The sequence below is a fragment of the Thamnophis elegans genome, chromosome 10, assembly GCF_009769535.1.
Source record: "Thamnophis elegans isolate rThaEle1 chromosome 10, rThaEle1.pri, whole genome shotgun sequence".
Lineage (NCBI taxonomy): Eukaryota > Metazoa > Chordata > Lepidosauria > Squamata > Colubridae > Thamnophis > Thamnophis elegans.
In genome coordinates this window covers 28,314,779-28,329,741 of record NC_045550.1, presented here as the reverse complement: position 1 = coordinate 28,329,741, position 14,963 = coordinate 28,314,779, and the positions used below count along the sequence as shown (strand labels likewise).

Here is a 14,963-nt window from a genome sequence, read left to right as displayed (position 1 = left end):
ACCATAAAAATAATACTATCTCAATACCTGTTCTATTTATGAATGCAAGAAACTGACTAATTTGGATTAAAATTCTAATAAATTAAAGACAACAAAATCAAATGTTTTATCTCAGCAGCTTACTGAAAATTTTTTGAATTATACCATGCTATTATACCATGACAGAAGCAAAACTAAGGAAGGGTTTGAACTGATCTAAACATTTCTGTGTTTAGCATTTTCTCCAGATTCTAAATAATAAAAAATAGTCTTACCGATTGAAATGTTACCAAATCAAAGAGATCGCTTACAAGTTGCTGCTTAGGTTGAAACTTTCTATTGACACATGTCATTGTGAAAGCATTTTTTTCAACTTACATATAAGAAACAAAGGGGCTCTTTGATCAATAACACTGAATTAATTATAATGTTTCTTTTTTCTTTTGTTCTTTTACTCCTCTGTTTTTCAGAAAAGAGAAGGCTTCTGCCAGCTTCTACAGCAAATGAAGAACAAACATTCGGAACAACCAGAGCCTGACATGATCACTGTCTTCATTGGGACCTGGAATATGGGTATACATTTCAAATTTATGTCTTAGCTTCTGTATACAAATTACCGTCTTAACAAAACAAAACAAAAAGAGGAAAAGGATGAGTTTCCAATGGGGAAAGGGAGATAGGACAGGTCTCTGGGTCAGATAGTCTGATATTCTAGCAGAAAATGATAACTAGCAACCTGTGATAATTTGAGGTGCATCCATTTTATTGTCTGCCTTAGTACAGCAATATTCTGATCTGGCAAGTTTATTAGAGATTCTTTTTTTAAAAAACTGAAAATTTTCTATTTATTTATATATATACAATATGTGTCCCAGAGAGAAATCTTCCAGATGCCCCCAACTCTATGGCCTCCCCAAGATACACAAAGAAGGAACACCACTCAGTTCCATAGTCAGCTCCATAGGCTCACCTCTACAGAATCTTGCCAAATTCCTCACCAAATAACTCCAACCCTACGCAGAATCTATCATCTCACACATACAAAACTCACTCCACTTCATAGAAACAATAAAGAAACAAAACTTACAACCCAGCGATCTACTTGTGAGTTTCGATGTCATATCCCTCTTCACCCACGTGCCTATAAAAGAAGCCTTGACAGAACAAACACAACCCCCCCTAAACACATCCTGGACCTGACCAACCACTGCCTAACCAACAAATACTTCATCCATAATGGACAAAGTTACAAACAGATGGAAGGAGCACCCATGGGATCACCCCTCTCACCCGTCATTGCAAAGTTATGCATGGAACATTTTGAAACTAACGCTTTAGATAAATCTGAACACAAACCCAAACTCTGCCTTAGATATGTTGATGACACTTTCATTATTTGGCCACATGGGAAAGAAAAACTGGACAACTTCCTCACACATCTCAACAGCCTATACCCCAAAATACAATTCACAATGGAAATAGAAGCAAACAACCAACTTCCCTTTCTGGACATCCTAATCTACAAAAAACCCAATGGCTCCCTAGGACACACTGTCTACCGGAAAAAAAAACACACCAACTGCTACTTAAATGCACAATCCCATCACCCCCCTGCACGATCAACTCTGTAGCCAAGACCCTCATCTCCAGAACCAAACGCCTAGCCGACAAAGACCACCTGAAAACTGAATTACACACTCTCACAAACGTATTAATCTCCAACGGATTCCAAATAGAAACAATTACCAACCTAATCCAAAGAGAGACTCCCCTCAAAAAACAAGATACAGAACAGACAACGGCATCCCCTCCTCCCTTATATCAAAGGCACCACATAAAAAATCAGCAAAATTCTCCACAAACACAATATCAAGACAGCCTTCAACAGTGACCAAAAAATAGCCAACATCTTAAGAAACCCCAAAGACAAAATCTAGCTAGAAAACCAAGGAGTCTACGAAATACCATGCAAAATCTATCCTGCAACATACATAGGACAAACGAACAGGAAAATAAATGCACGCATCACAGAACATACAAACACAGTAAGAAAAAAAAAAACTTCCTCACTTTTCTAGCACCTTAAAGCTACAGGACATGAAATTAATTTTGAAGAAACCAGGTTACTCTCCAAAACAGAACACTTCAACAAGAGAATAATTATGGAAGCTATCGAAATAGAGAAACACCCCCACAACATGAATAAACATGATGATACCTCCCGCCTACCAGACATCTGGAAACCAGCCCTAGTCAACAAACGAGCCCCACCCACCACCCAAGCCGTTACAACACGAAACAACAATAGACACACAGCCAGCACTAATCAGCACCAATCTACCAATCATGATACAACCACACAACCAATCATTCCACTTACTGAAACAAAGCCAGCACTCCACCCCCCTCCCCAAGAAAGAAGGCAGCTCTGATTTCACTTTAAGCCCAAAACCCAGCCGATAGATAGATAGATAGATAGATAGATAGATAGATAGATAGATAGATAGATAGATAGATATAGATATAGATATAGATATAGATATAGATATAGATATAGATATAGATATAGATATAGATATAGATATAGATATAGATATAGATATAGATATAGATATAGATATATATATATATATATATATATATATATATATATATATATATATATATAGAGAGAGAGAGAGAGAGAGAGAGAGAGATGGATGGTTCCTGACTTAACTGTATTGAGCCTTTCTATAAAGCTTCTGTTACTTTATGTAGATGTTAATATAAATTGCCAGAAAATGTTTTTGGTAATTCACATCACACTTCTCTGATAATGTATTATTCTCTAATGCAGCTTCTTTTCCCAGTGTCAATAACACAGTTATTGAACTGTTCTTTAGAGAATAGTATACTTTCTTTTCAGAAGTATGTGCCTGTGCATGTTTGTGGATATTTTTGAATGGGAAGTAACAAATGCTATCTAGACTTTGGCTATTGCTAACATTTGTGCTGGTATGGAATGTGCTGAAAGCAGAATGCTTAAAACAGAATCTGTGATAAAATTATTTTCTACATCCCTGTCACAAATTTTCCAGCCACCTCATTGTTATATTGCTCAATTGCTTTAAAGTGAATGCATGTAACATATAGATGATCCTCTACTCTTCTTTTACATGGCAGAGTAATCAACTTATTTACAGCTTTGTGGGCTTATTTCCTCCTATTTGTTCTTTATTTGTTTTAAAATTGGATAACAAAATAAAATAATCTACAGTGTAGTTTTCTGTCAGAACTGCAAATTTTATAAAAGCTGGTTGATTCTCCTCCCTTTACCTTTTATTTAATTATGAAACTATCTGCTGGGAAATGCCAGGTACCCAGTTCAACAACAATAAAGGTAGAATAAGGCAATAAATAAATAGTTCTATATATGGTTATGTCCATAATCAAATGGGATTTTACATACAGTATATTTCTTCAGGGTCTACTGGATGGGAAAATAAGGCCGTGTTTGTTCCAGTTTTAATACCTGAATATTATCAAATAGTGCTATAATAAGTCTTTTAATAGGAAAGTTGCACAATATAATCTATTAATCTGTGGTCCTCTTGCCCCATTTTGCAGCCACTGAGCACTACTAATTCAGAGTGACAAAATGATTTTTTTTTGTGGTTCGATTTTTAGTTACTTTTTAAAGCCTCCAACTTGGCTGGGGTTTAGGTAGCTTTATGGATTTTTTCATGGATTTTTTACTAAACTTAGTCTACTTTGCAATCGGTGGTCTCCAGAGGCAGAAAACCTATGACTTAAAAGTGAACCAGCACTAGCTTCAAAGAAGGTTGTTCAACCCTAGTAAAGATTGAACTAGATTTGTTATTATGGTAGTTTCTTATCCTCATTTTGGTTTGGGATTTGCTAATCAAGGTGATGCTCCTCCACCAAAGAAGATCAGTTCCTGGTTTCTCTCCAAGGGACAGGGTAAGACCCGTGATGAGACAGCTGACTATATTCCACATGACATATATGTGATTGGAACACAGGAAGACTCCTTGGGGGAAAAAGAATGGCAAGAGATTCTAAGGCATTCCTTACAGGAGATTACCAGTATCAGCTTCAAAGTGGTAAGAATTTTTATAAATGTTTCAAATTGTGGTTGGACACTAACTTCATATTCTTCAAATTGCCTAGTTAGATAACATAACCTAACAAACACAGCCTGTTTTTAATACAGGTAGTCCTTGACTTACAATTGAGCCCAAAATTTATGTTGCTAAGTAAAACAGTTATTAAGGTAATTTTGCCCAATTTTATGAACTTATTTGCTGCAGTTGGTAAGTGAATCACAGTTAGTGAATCATGGTAATATGGTCGTTAAGTGAATTTGGCTTCATCATTGACTTTGCTTGTCAGAAGGATGCCAAACATGATTACATAGGCCCAGGACACCGCAACCATTATAAATATGAATCAGTTACTAAGCATTTGGATTTTGATCACTTGCAGTGATCATGAGTGTGAAAAATGGTCATAAATCACTTTTTTCACTGCTGTTGTAACTTTGAATGGTCACTAAATGAAATGTTGTAAGTCAAGGACTACCGATACACAAACAGCAAGATACTATACTATAGTATGATAAAATTGCTTTTATCATTCAGCTACGGTAGTTAAAACATCTCCATTATAATAGTGGGACTATGTAGTTAGATTCATTCGGTGGTGGGTTTCAAAATTTTTTAGAACCTCCTCTGTAGGTGTGGCCTGCCTTGTGGGAGTGGCTTGCTGGCCATGTGACTGGGTGGGAGTGGCTTGCCATTCATGTGACTGGGTGGGCGTGGCCAACTTGTAAAATGGGGTGAAACTCACTTAACAATGCTCTTGCTTAGCAACCAAAATGTTGGCTCAGAAACTCTGGCATTTGAAGCACGCAAGTCTTAAAGCTGTCAAGTTACAAGACCCTTGCACCCCTAACCCTTTAGAAAAAAACTCCCAGGGGTGTTCAAACTTGACAGCTTTAAGGCTTGTGGACTTCAACTCCCAGAATTCCTCCTCTCGTTCTTCATCTTGATGACGTGCGGACAGGCGGGGGGAGGGAGCTGGAACCGGTTCTAAACAGCACTGTAGATTTGTGGAACCTCTTCTATAGAAGAGGTTAGAACTGGCAGGAACCCACCCCTGGATTCATTCCACCGTTCTTAAATAAAAAATATGTATATAAAATATAGTGTTAACACCTCTTCAGCTTTCTGCTTCTGTTCAGTATATTGTTTCTGTATATAATTGGTTCTCATTAGAATTCTGATCATGACAACATTAAAACAAACTCAATATAAGTTATTGGAGAAGGGTTATATATAGGACTCCCTAGTTTTTATAGTTCAGATACCGAGATTTAATGGAGGTGTACGGCAACTGATTTTTACTTTTTTAAAAAATTAGATAGCAACCCATACTCTCTGGAACATCAGGACTGTTGTACTGGCGAAACCCGAACATGAAAATCGCATAAGTCACCTCTGTGTGGATACTGTGAAGACTGGAATTGCAAACAGGCTGGGTAAGATTTGGGCAAACACCCAAAATGCATTTTAAATTGCTATTTTTCAGATGTTGACTCGCCTATGCTATAAAATAAACTGGAACAAAGTTGCCTTTGTTTTATATATAGGTCTCTAGTTATTTACTAATGAAATTGCAAACAAATGTTTATTCATTTATTCATTTTATAAGGTAACCCATTTTACTCTCACTTGTTAACAAATTCAACTTAAAAGCTAAAGTAAAACCTATAAAAACCACTAAAGAGTATACAAAGTGCCAAGGCCTACAAAAAGCAAGGTATCTCATTCAGTCATAAAGTCTGATTCAACTAGGTTTATGGCCTCAGCACCTGGAGGAAGAATCCTGTGTTTAAAGTCTTTCTAAAGACTAATGGAATTGGGGGGCCATCCAAATTGCAGGGGGAACACTGTTTTGGACAGCAGTTGCCATAACAGAGAAGATAGAATAAAGGGATCTGAAGCTTGCCCGAAGTATGCCAGATCTAATGGGATGAGCAGAAAAAATTGGAGATTGGTGATCTGCTGGATAATTACATGCCATGGAAGATTTTATAGGTGACAACCAGCACTCTGAATTGCACCCAGAAGCCTCTTGGGTCCAGTGCAGCTCATGGAGTTATGGTATTATATAGTTATTCTGCACTGTCCATCAAACTGCCTTTGTTGCTTTATTCCAAGCCTTATTCCTTTAGGAATAAACTCAATAGGAACATAGAGGTTTGCAAACAACCCACATATTGTGAACCAACTGTAATGATGGAAGGAGACCCCAAAGGCCATAACTACTTAATCTTGCTGGGGTTGTGCTGAAGCCTTACCTACAGCTTCTGAGTACCAAAAAAATCCCACCAACAGCATGACTTGGTTGATCAAGAACAAAGATGTATAATTATGTACCAGCAGCACTGATTATATTTTATACCATGAGGTCAGTTGATGATCTCACCTAGTGGTTTCATGCAGATGTTTAAGACAGCAGGAAGAGAACAGAGTCTAAGCCACTTTATAAAGAAGAACCTAGGGCTAGAGCTTTCCCTACCACTATCACTAATGGAACCAACCTCAAAGTAGAAGAAAAATAACTGCATAATGGTACTTCCCATTCTCAATCCGCTAAATTGTTCTTAAAAGGCAATTTTAATAAAGATGAGGAAAATATTGGTTATCCCCATAAAAAATGGAAATAGATTTGGAATATCTTCATTAAATTGGGTCTTAAACAACTGAGCCTGTTCAGTTGGAAGTTATCATGAACATACTTCTAAAACTATTTTATACTATAGGAAAAAATCCCAAAGTTCTATACAGTAGTATCTTTTGTAATTCAGTCTTTAATGATAGAACAGCTCAAGCTCATAACACCATACCTTGGGATGCAAGGAATCTCATACTGATATAGAGTTCAATTTATCCTGCTGATCAGATTTCATTCACGGAAAATTCCATGGTTAGAAAACCTGGGGTTTTCCTTGTGTTTCTGTGAATAGAACCCATGAGGCTTTTAGACAAAACATATTGAAACAAATGTCGGGCCCCCAAGAGCTAAGAAAGACATGTAGAATTACTTCGGAACAGTTTCTTGTATTATTTCTCACCTATAGACAGAAATTTTGCAAAACTAAACAAGTATTTGCATAACTAAAGATATATTCTGAGAATTGCTAGGGCAGAACCGTCTTAACTCTCTGTCTCCCAACAAACTACCTAAACTTTTGTTGTCACTTTGCCTTCTGGAACGCAGCCCTACTTCCTGGGAATCCAGATTACATTCCACCATAACAGGATTTGGGGTTGATGTAAGTTAGCATTAGATTTTAAGGCTCACGAACTGCTCTATATTGTGAAGATGGCCCTAAACCAGGCAATTGAGCTATTCTGTCAATCTAAGCCTTCCCAGTTTTGATCAGTCCTCGTGATCTATCCATCACATTGTTTCTTCATATAACCTGATCATATAATCATAACTTTACTTTTTTTGCTTCCCAAAATCTAAAAAACATGGTGTGCTTCATTTTAAAATGTCTTATTTTAATTAAAAAAATTAACCAGATGCAGAAAAGAAAATTGAAACAGTAAAAAATGGAAATGAAAAAGCATAAAAGAAGAAATAGATGCAAAAAGCTCAATCCTTAACTAGCAAGCTAAACGTTGAGTACAAGGGGAACTACTAATCAGACTCTCTACAACATTAGTAAAAAATAATAATTAATTAATTAATTTGCAAGTTTCCCATATATACCTTTTTACAACTATTCACCTCAATATGAAAATGAATGCAACTAAAATAGAAACTGTGCTTATGAAGATATTATTTGGATACAATTAAATACTAAAAAATCTGTTTATGGTTTCCATAGCAATTGGTGAGATATGCAATTGTTTCCCGAATTACAATTTTCCCTGGAACTCCATTGATGCCACTCTGATAGATTTTTTTCAGATGTATTTTTTGTCTATGAAATATCTCTACCCAGTGTTTATAAAATAAATAATTGCTATATATCCATACAGTACATACATACATACCAGGGGTGGGCTGCTGCCAGTTTTACTACTGGTTTAAAACGCGCATGCATGCACTATTCATTGTAAATTGTTCTTTGCACATGTGCAGAACAATTTATAGTGAACTGTACACACGCAGTCACTAGAAAAGAACATGGCAGCGGCCCAGCGGCAGCGAGGGAACTGGTTTGGGGGCATGGCAGGCATGGGTCACTGCCGGTTCTGTGGCCTAGGCCTCAATTCCACTACCGGTTCGGCCAAACAGGGCCGAACCAGGAGCAACCCACCTCTGATACATATACACACATACCTTATTTTTTGGACTATAAGACACACTGGAGTATAAGATGCACCATGATTTTAAAGAGGTAAATTAAAAAAAAAAATTTTACACTCTACAAGCTTCCCAAATCCTCTGTATGCCTTGTTTTATGCAAAAAAGGGAGGGCATGCAGAGCTTTGGCAGGCTTTTAGAGTGCCCCTGGGGGCTGCCCCCCCAAATGGAGCCAAAAACGGTCTATTTTTGCAAAAAATGGGCTGCTTTTTGCAAAAAAGGGGGGCTATGCGGAGGCTTTGGGAGGCTTGTAGAGTGCTCCTGGGGGCTGGGGGGGGCAAAATCAAGCAAAAAATGGTCCATTCTTTGCTCATGTTTGCCCTCCCCAGCCCCCAGGAGCACTTTGCAAGCTTCCCATATCCTCTGTACATCCATTTTTGCAAAAGGGGCAGGGTTTCAGTAGGCCAAAAATGCTGTATTCTGTGTATAAGATGCACACAGATTTTCAACCTCTTTGGGGGGGAGGTGAGTCTTATACTCCAAAAATATGGTACATACATATTACATAATATTTTCATTACAAAAAAAACAGGACACATTTGAAAGGACAGTAGATAATGTATAATGTATATTTGAGCCAAGACATAAGGGAGGGTGGGGGGAAATATACCCAACCAACCAAAAACATCATAGAAATCTACACTACTTTTCATACTAAGATTTGGCTCATAGAAGTCCTTCCACAAATATTACAATCAACAACTGTCTCTTAGTTGAATGATAAATTATAAAATCGTGCATGCTTATACAGATATGATAGGAATCTAGGGATGCTTAGTATCTTTGCAGGTATATGTATCTTCGTATTACAGTTTACTTTCAGAAATAACTTGGCAATGCAGTATGCTATGTTTTCAATTAAATTAACATTATAAGGGATTCTTGGTCTATTTTCAAAACACTAATAGATTGATTGAGTTTTGTAGAGTGGAAAAGGGAGATTCAATTTTGCTTTTTAGAAGGTTTTTGAGAAAACCATCAGGAAGTTTCTGTTCCTCAGTTCTGCATCCTCAAAGAAGTGTTTTAGCTTAAGTAGCAAGAGGAAGGATTTATTTTTAAAACTGTTCTGTTTCTTCTTTTGTTTTCTCTTTCCAACAGGCAACAAAGGAGCTGTGGGGGTATCATTCATGTTTAATGGAACCTCCTTTGGGTTTGTGAACAGCCATTTGACTTCAGGAAGTGAGAAGAAACAGAGGTAAATTATTATTACCTTCCTAAGGGCCACCTGAGGCACCAGTTGCTTACTACAAGTACTACAGTAATTGCTTCCACTGAGTACAAATGGACAATCAGATTCAAAAAGCTAGAAGTGTGAAGCTTATCACTGTGAAGGCCAGGGCACTTCCTTTTTCCTCCTGTTGATGAATTGCTGAAGGCATTTTTTTTTTCAGAAAAGATAACTAGAAGATTCATCTCTAGGCATGAGAAATATGGAACCTTTCAGATGTTGCCCTAACCAATATGATGAGTGGTATACAGGTAGTCTTTGACTTACGACCACAATTGAGCCCAAAATTTCTGTTGTTAAGTGAGTTTGTACCATTTCTTGCCACAGTTGTTAAGTGAATCTGGCTTCCCCATTGACTTGGCTTGTCAAAAGGTCTGTTTTCCCAGAGGCTACCAATATCCTTTACTGAGAACTGAAGGATTTAGAGCAGGCGTGTCAAACTCAAGGCCCGCAGGCCAAATCTGGCCTGCGGGGTGCTTAGATCTGGCCCACAGTGCCTCTGCCAGCGAAAAGGGAGCTTGGGAGGTTGTGACAGCCTACTGCAACCCTCTGCCAGTGAAAACAAGCTCGTTTTTTGCTGGCAGAAAGTTGCAGGAGGCTGTCGCAGCCTCCCAAGCTCCGTTTTCATTGGCAGAGCACTCGGACCACCACAAGTGACGTTGAGCTGGCCGCACCCACCCCAGTCATGCCCACCCGGCCCCCAAGGTTAAACACAACCCTGATGCGACCCTCAATGACATCGAGTTTGACACCCCTGATTTAGAGTAGCATTCTATGGATCCCACTACAAAAAACAGTAGATGGAAATAAAATACCTGCTTTATGTTACTTACATGAAAATCAAACATCTTCAATGATTACAGTACACTGCAACCAAGTGTTTAATATCTTTCCCCATCTGTCACAATTACTAAAAGCTTTGGAGCTTTGGAGACAGTCATAAGAAACTTATAAAAACTGATATAAAATTAAAAACTACAATTTAGTATCAGTTTTATAGCGGTGGCTGCATCCACCCCTTCTTTAGTTGTGCATCTTTCATTGGTTCTGTATCATCTCAGCAGGTGGTGCTGAGAAACAATACCTCTTTTTTACTTCTCAATACTTTTTGAAATATGAATTCAGCATACTGAACGATGTTCATTTTTTAAAGTAAATATCCTTATAATGTCAAGTCTCTCAGAGTCACTTAGGTGAGATGGGCAATGTAGAAAAGTGATGAATAAAATAGCATGATCTTTGGATTAGGAAACTCAGAGAGATTCCACTGTTGCAGATTTATTAAAATGTCTTTAGGAGGAAAATGTGGAATATCACAAAATTAGGTGATGAAATCTGAGCATGTTGGGTTATTAGAAGAATCTCAGCTGTGCTGTTAGATGTTGGTGCTATGTGACTGACACATACTTTACCCATCACATACAAGCTTCATAGGATAAGCAACTATATATTTCACAGCTAGGCAACCAAAATTATTTGTTCAAGATCACAGCACTGAAGATGTTACCCTCGGGAGTTTAAAAAAAATCTGCCGATGAAAACCATGATCAGAAAAACCATCCAATAACTAAACCTGAGCTACATTTATTCTCTCCCATTGCAAGACTGAACATGTTTAATATATTTACTATAATGTATTTAGCGTCTGAAGTAATGAGAGACCTGTGTTGATACAACAGGTTTATTCAGAACGTTAACCATAACAAGACAGAACTTATGCTCTGACAGTTCTTTTATACTCCCAGCTGTCAGAGCGTTAACCAATAGGAACGTGCCAATTCTCCCGCCTGAATAGTAGCCATAAAATAGTCCATCAACTAATGCCATGCCTGATTGACAGAAGGGGGCGGGACACATCAGTGTGTAACATTTACTAAGGCTACAGACTACTGTGTTAAGGTGTAATCCAATTTGTCAGTTGGTAGACAGTATGCTGCATAAATTACCTTGCCCTTATTACCACCAATCTCTATTCTGCCTCAGTAATGAGATAATTTTAGTGTGCAACATAATGTGGACCATGTTACATGAAAGCACATAGTTAGGTCAGATTTCTTGGTTTGGACACAAATGTGTTGGCTTAAGCTGGCGTGCTGACAAAAGGCTGGCATTTGTAAAGAAACATATCTCAGGTGGACTTTGAGAGATGCCGCATTACATTATACCCCCATGCTGCTATTTTCTTCTCAAAACAGAATTTTATTAAAATAGCACCTTTGGTAAGAAATAACAATTTAGAACAACTCTTACCAACAACAGTAAAAAGACACAGACACAAACAAATTGAGTGGGAAAATCCTTTCCATGCACTGTGGTGTTCTCATCAGGCCCGGAGCACCATGTAATTGTTCCTCCCCTTTTCTTTTCTTTTTTCTTGAAGAGTCAAAGATATGTTTTTAATACCAAATTAGAACATGTGCTACATATATAGACTCAAGAAACCATGTTTAAATATAGAACAGGTTTTCTTTTTCTTATCCACAGATATATTTATTATCTAAGTGCTATGATGGTGTAGTAGTTAGAACGCAGTATTGCAAGCTAACTCACTGCTCATGCCACGAGTTCGATCCTGAGCAGCTCAAAGTTGACTCAGCCTTCCATCCTTTCAAGGTCCATAAAATGAAGACCCAGATTATTGGGGGCAATATCCTGACTCTGTAAAATGCTTAGAGAGGGTGGTAGGGTACTATGAAATTGTATATAAGTCTAAGTACTATTGCTATTAAATTTGTTTGTCACCCTCAGGTGACTCTGGGCAGTTTTTAATATTAAAAAGAATAAAAACACTACAAAAATACACTTTTTTCTTAACTTTGCTGAATTCAGTAATTCAAAAATCATAGTCAAAACAGAGATGTAAACAAAGCTCTCAAACATTGACTAAATGAGAGATCTGTATGCAGTGCAGTCCCTTATGCTTTTTTTTCTGTAGTAAGAAAGTCAGTGTGCCAAAGTTACTAAGTGGCATACCGTTCCCAGGCTCATATATAGGGAAAGAATATAGATCATTGAAATTGTAAAGTCTCTTCATCAAAGAAAATACTAGATGATAGTTTTGTTTTGTTCTGTTTGTGTGTCCTTTTGCTAAAGGTCAACAGGGAAGATTCCTCTTCCAGGACCATTATATATCTTAATCATTTAGATTTGTATGTTACCTCTATAACTTTTTGGCTCTGTGGAATTGGAACTCGAATTAAATCTAGAAATCCAACTCATGTGCCTATATAAAGGAAGCACAAGAGCTGTGTTAAATCACCATAAGTTCCCTCCTTTCTATGGCCCAGTTTCAGCTTCCTTTCGCACTTCCACATTCCCATGGCAACACAAACTACAGGTCCTTCCTTCTGTCCACCTGGCATGTTCATTGCTTAAAGGATGGCCTGTACCGGGGTTGGTTCTGTATTAAAGGGAGAAATGAAATTTGCCCTTGAACCTGTTTAGCACAGCTACTCTGATGACCGAAAATAACTGGCTACTGTTCCTTTTCACAGGGAATGAAGTAACATGATGTGTATCACAAGCAGCTTTTATTACTTATTCACACAAGGAATGATCTACAGTCATAACTTGCTATTCCAGAATTTTACTGATTCAACTACTTAGAGATTTGGAAGTGTAGAAAAATAGTTTGACAAATGGATACACAGTCCTTTTTGTGTTCAAATGTGAAGGTCTTTTAGACAAAAGAACCATTGTGGTACTTGAGCAGGATTAACCTCCTGTTTATCACATGATATTGACAGATGGATCAGAGGATTTTCTTTCTTTCTTGTAAGAAGAAAATTTTACCAACATTTAAAAAAACAACCACAGAAACATAGAAGAAAAAAGAAAAAAGGAAACGAATATAAAAGGAAGAAAAAGGAAGATATTTAAAGAAGTGATTTCCCTTCTTTGCAGCAGTTAAAACATACTGTCCATACCTCCTAATAAGAAAAGTGCCAATTCCATCTGAATATTAATTTTTAAAACACTCCGTATCATCATATGTATTTGTGTCCAGTAACTTGTTGCTTTTTCACATTACCAACAGTGATTATAAGTACCTTGGACATTTTCTCTGGTGTCCTATATCAATGGTACACCATTCTAAAAAAAGTTTTCTTTTAAATTGAATGACAATGTGAATTATTGTTCTTTTAAGCACATTGTCTCCCATTGATACATTTCAGTATTATAACCAACATGTTTGCCCATTTTACCATACATTACTTGCTCTTCATTTGAAATCATGGTTCTGAGAATTCTCAATGCATTTTTAAAAACCAATTTTTGTCAAAATTATTTTGAGAATGTATTGTTTTATTGTAAAACAGCAGTCAAATTTTCACAAGCAGGTGGAAAATTGAAGAGGGGAAATTCTAGCAATTTAATATCTTGTGTATTTGTGATGTGTGCACGTTTGTATTGGGACAGATCTGAAAGAACTGGGGACAGGGGGACAAGAGAAGAGAGTTTGAAATTAGTCCTCAATTTAACAACAGTTTGTTTAGTGACCATTCAAAGTTACAATGGCACTGAAAAAAGTGACTTACAATCTTTTTTCCACTATTGAAAATTGTGCATTAAATAGTGCTGAGGTCAGTTATCACTGATGCTAAAAGATAACTCAATTAAAAGCAACTCTTTCCTTGCAGGCTTCCCTATACATGATGCTCTCCAGATGTGTTGGATAACAATCCTACCATACGATTATACATATAGGGAGTGTCAGTTTAGGGGAAACAGTTGCATAAAAATAATTATTTGTACATTGTCTTGGTATAATTTGAGTATATATTTTAAAATATTCTGAGATTATCTAGTTTAACACTGTTTGTATAAACTGTCTTTATTGGTGGTTGTGGTCAGGATCTATGCAATTTAACCTATATTGAGCACCCTTTTCTTATTTTTATCAGGAGAAATCAGAACTACATGAGTATTCTTCGCTTATGTCGGTGGGAGGCAAGAATTTGGGTCCATTTAACATCACTCATCGTTTTACTCATTTCTTCTGCTGGGAGATCTGAATTATCGCTTAGAATTATCCCCAATGGTTAGAGAACCAAACTTAACATTTATGTAAAGTTATTTTAAAGTGTCCAGAATATTTATATTTATATCGCTTGCATTACTTTGATAATCCTTACTATTTAGCTGATCTGCAAATTAAGTTTCTATTAACTTCTCAGATATTGCAAATAAAAATCCGAGACTACGGAAGTTCATAGTCTAAATGAGATTTGAACCAGAATTTATTGCTCACAAATGTACTCTTATGAATCATATGGGAATATAATGTACATTATAGTTGCAAACATTGTCACTAAATTATTCCTACCAATATCTTGTTTTGTACATAAAAATGTTTTGTGCAAAATAAAACTTC

The 14,963-nt window shown here is 36.9% G+C and overlaps 1 protein-coding gene across 1 annotated transcript in view; it reads left to right on the top strand.

Moving 5' to 3' along the window:
- The window catches only part of INPP5D (inositol polyphosphate-5-phosphatase D), an 84,849-nt gene that overhangs the window by 46,936 nt on the left and 22,950 nt on the right, over positions 1-14,963 (top strand). The window contains 7 exon segments of the mRNA XM_032225980.1: positions 450-552; positions 3,886-4,082; positions 5,401-5,518; positions 9,460-9,556; positions 14,494-14,522; positions 14,525-14,587; positions 14,590-14,630. Of these exon segments, the coding sequence (XP_032081871.1) occupies positions 450-552; positions 3,886-4,082; positions 5,401-5,518; positions 9,460-9,556; positions 14,494-14,522; positions 14,525-14,587; positions 14,590-14,630 (648 nt within the window).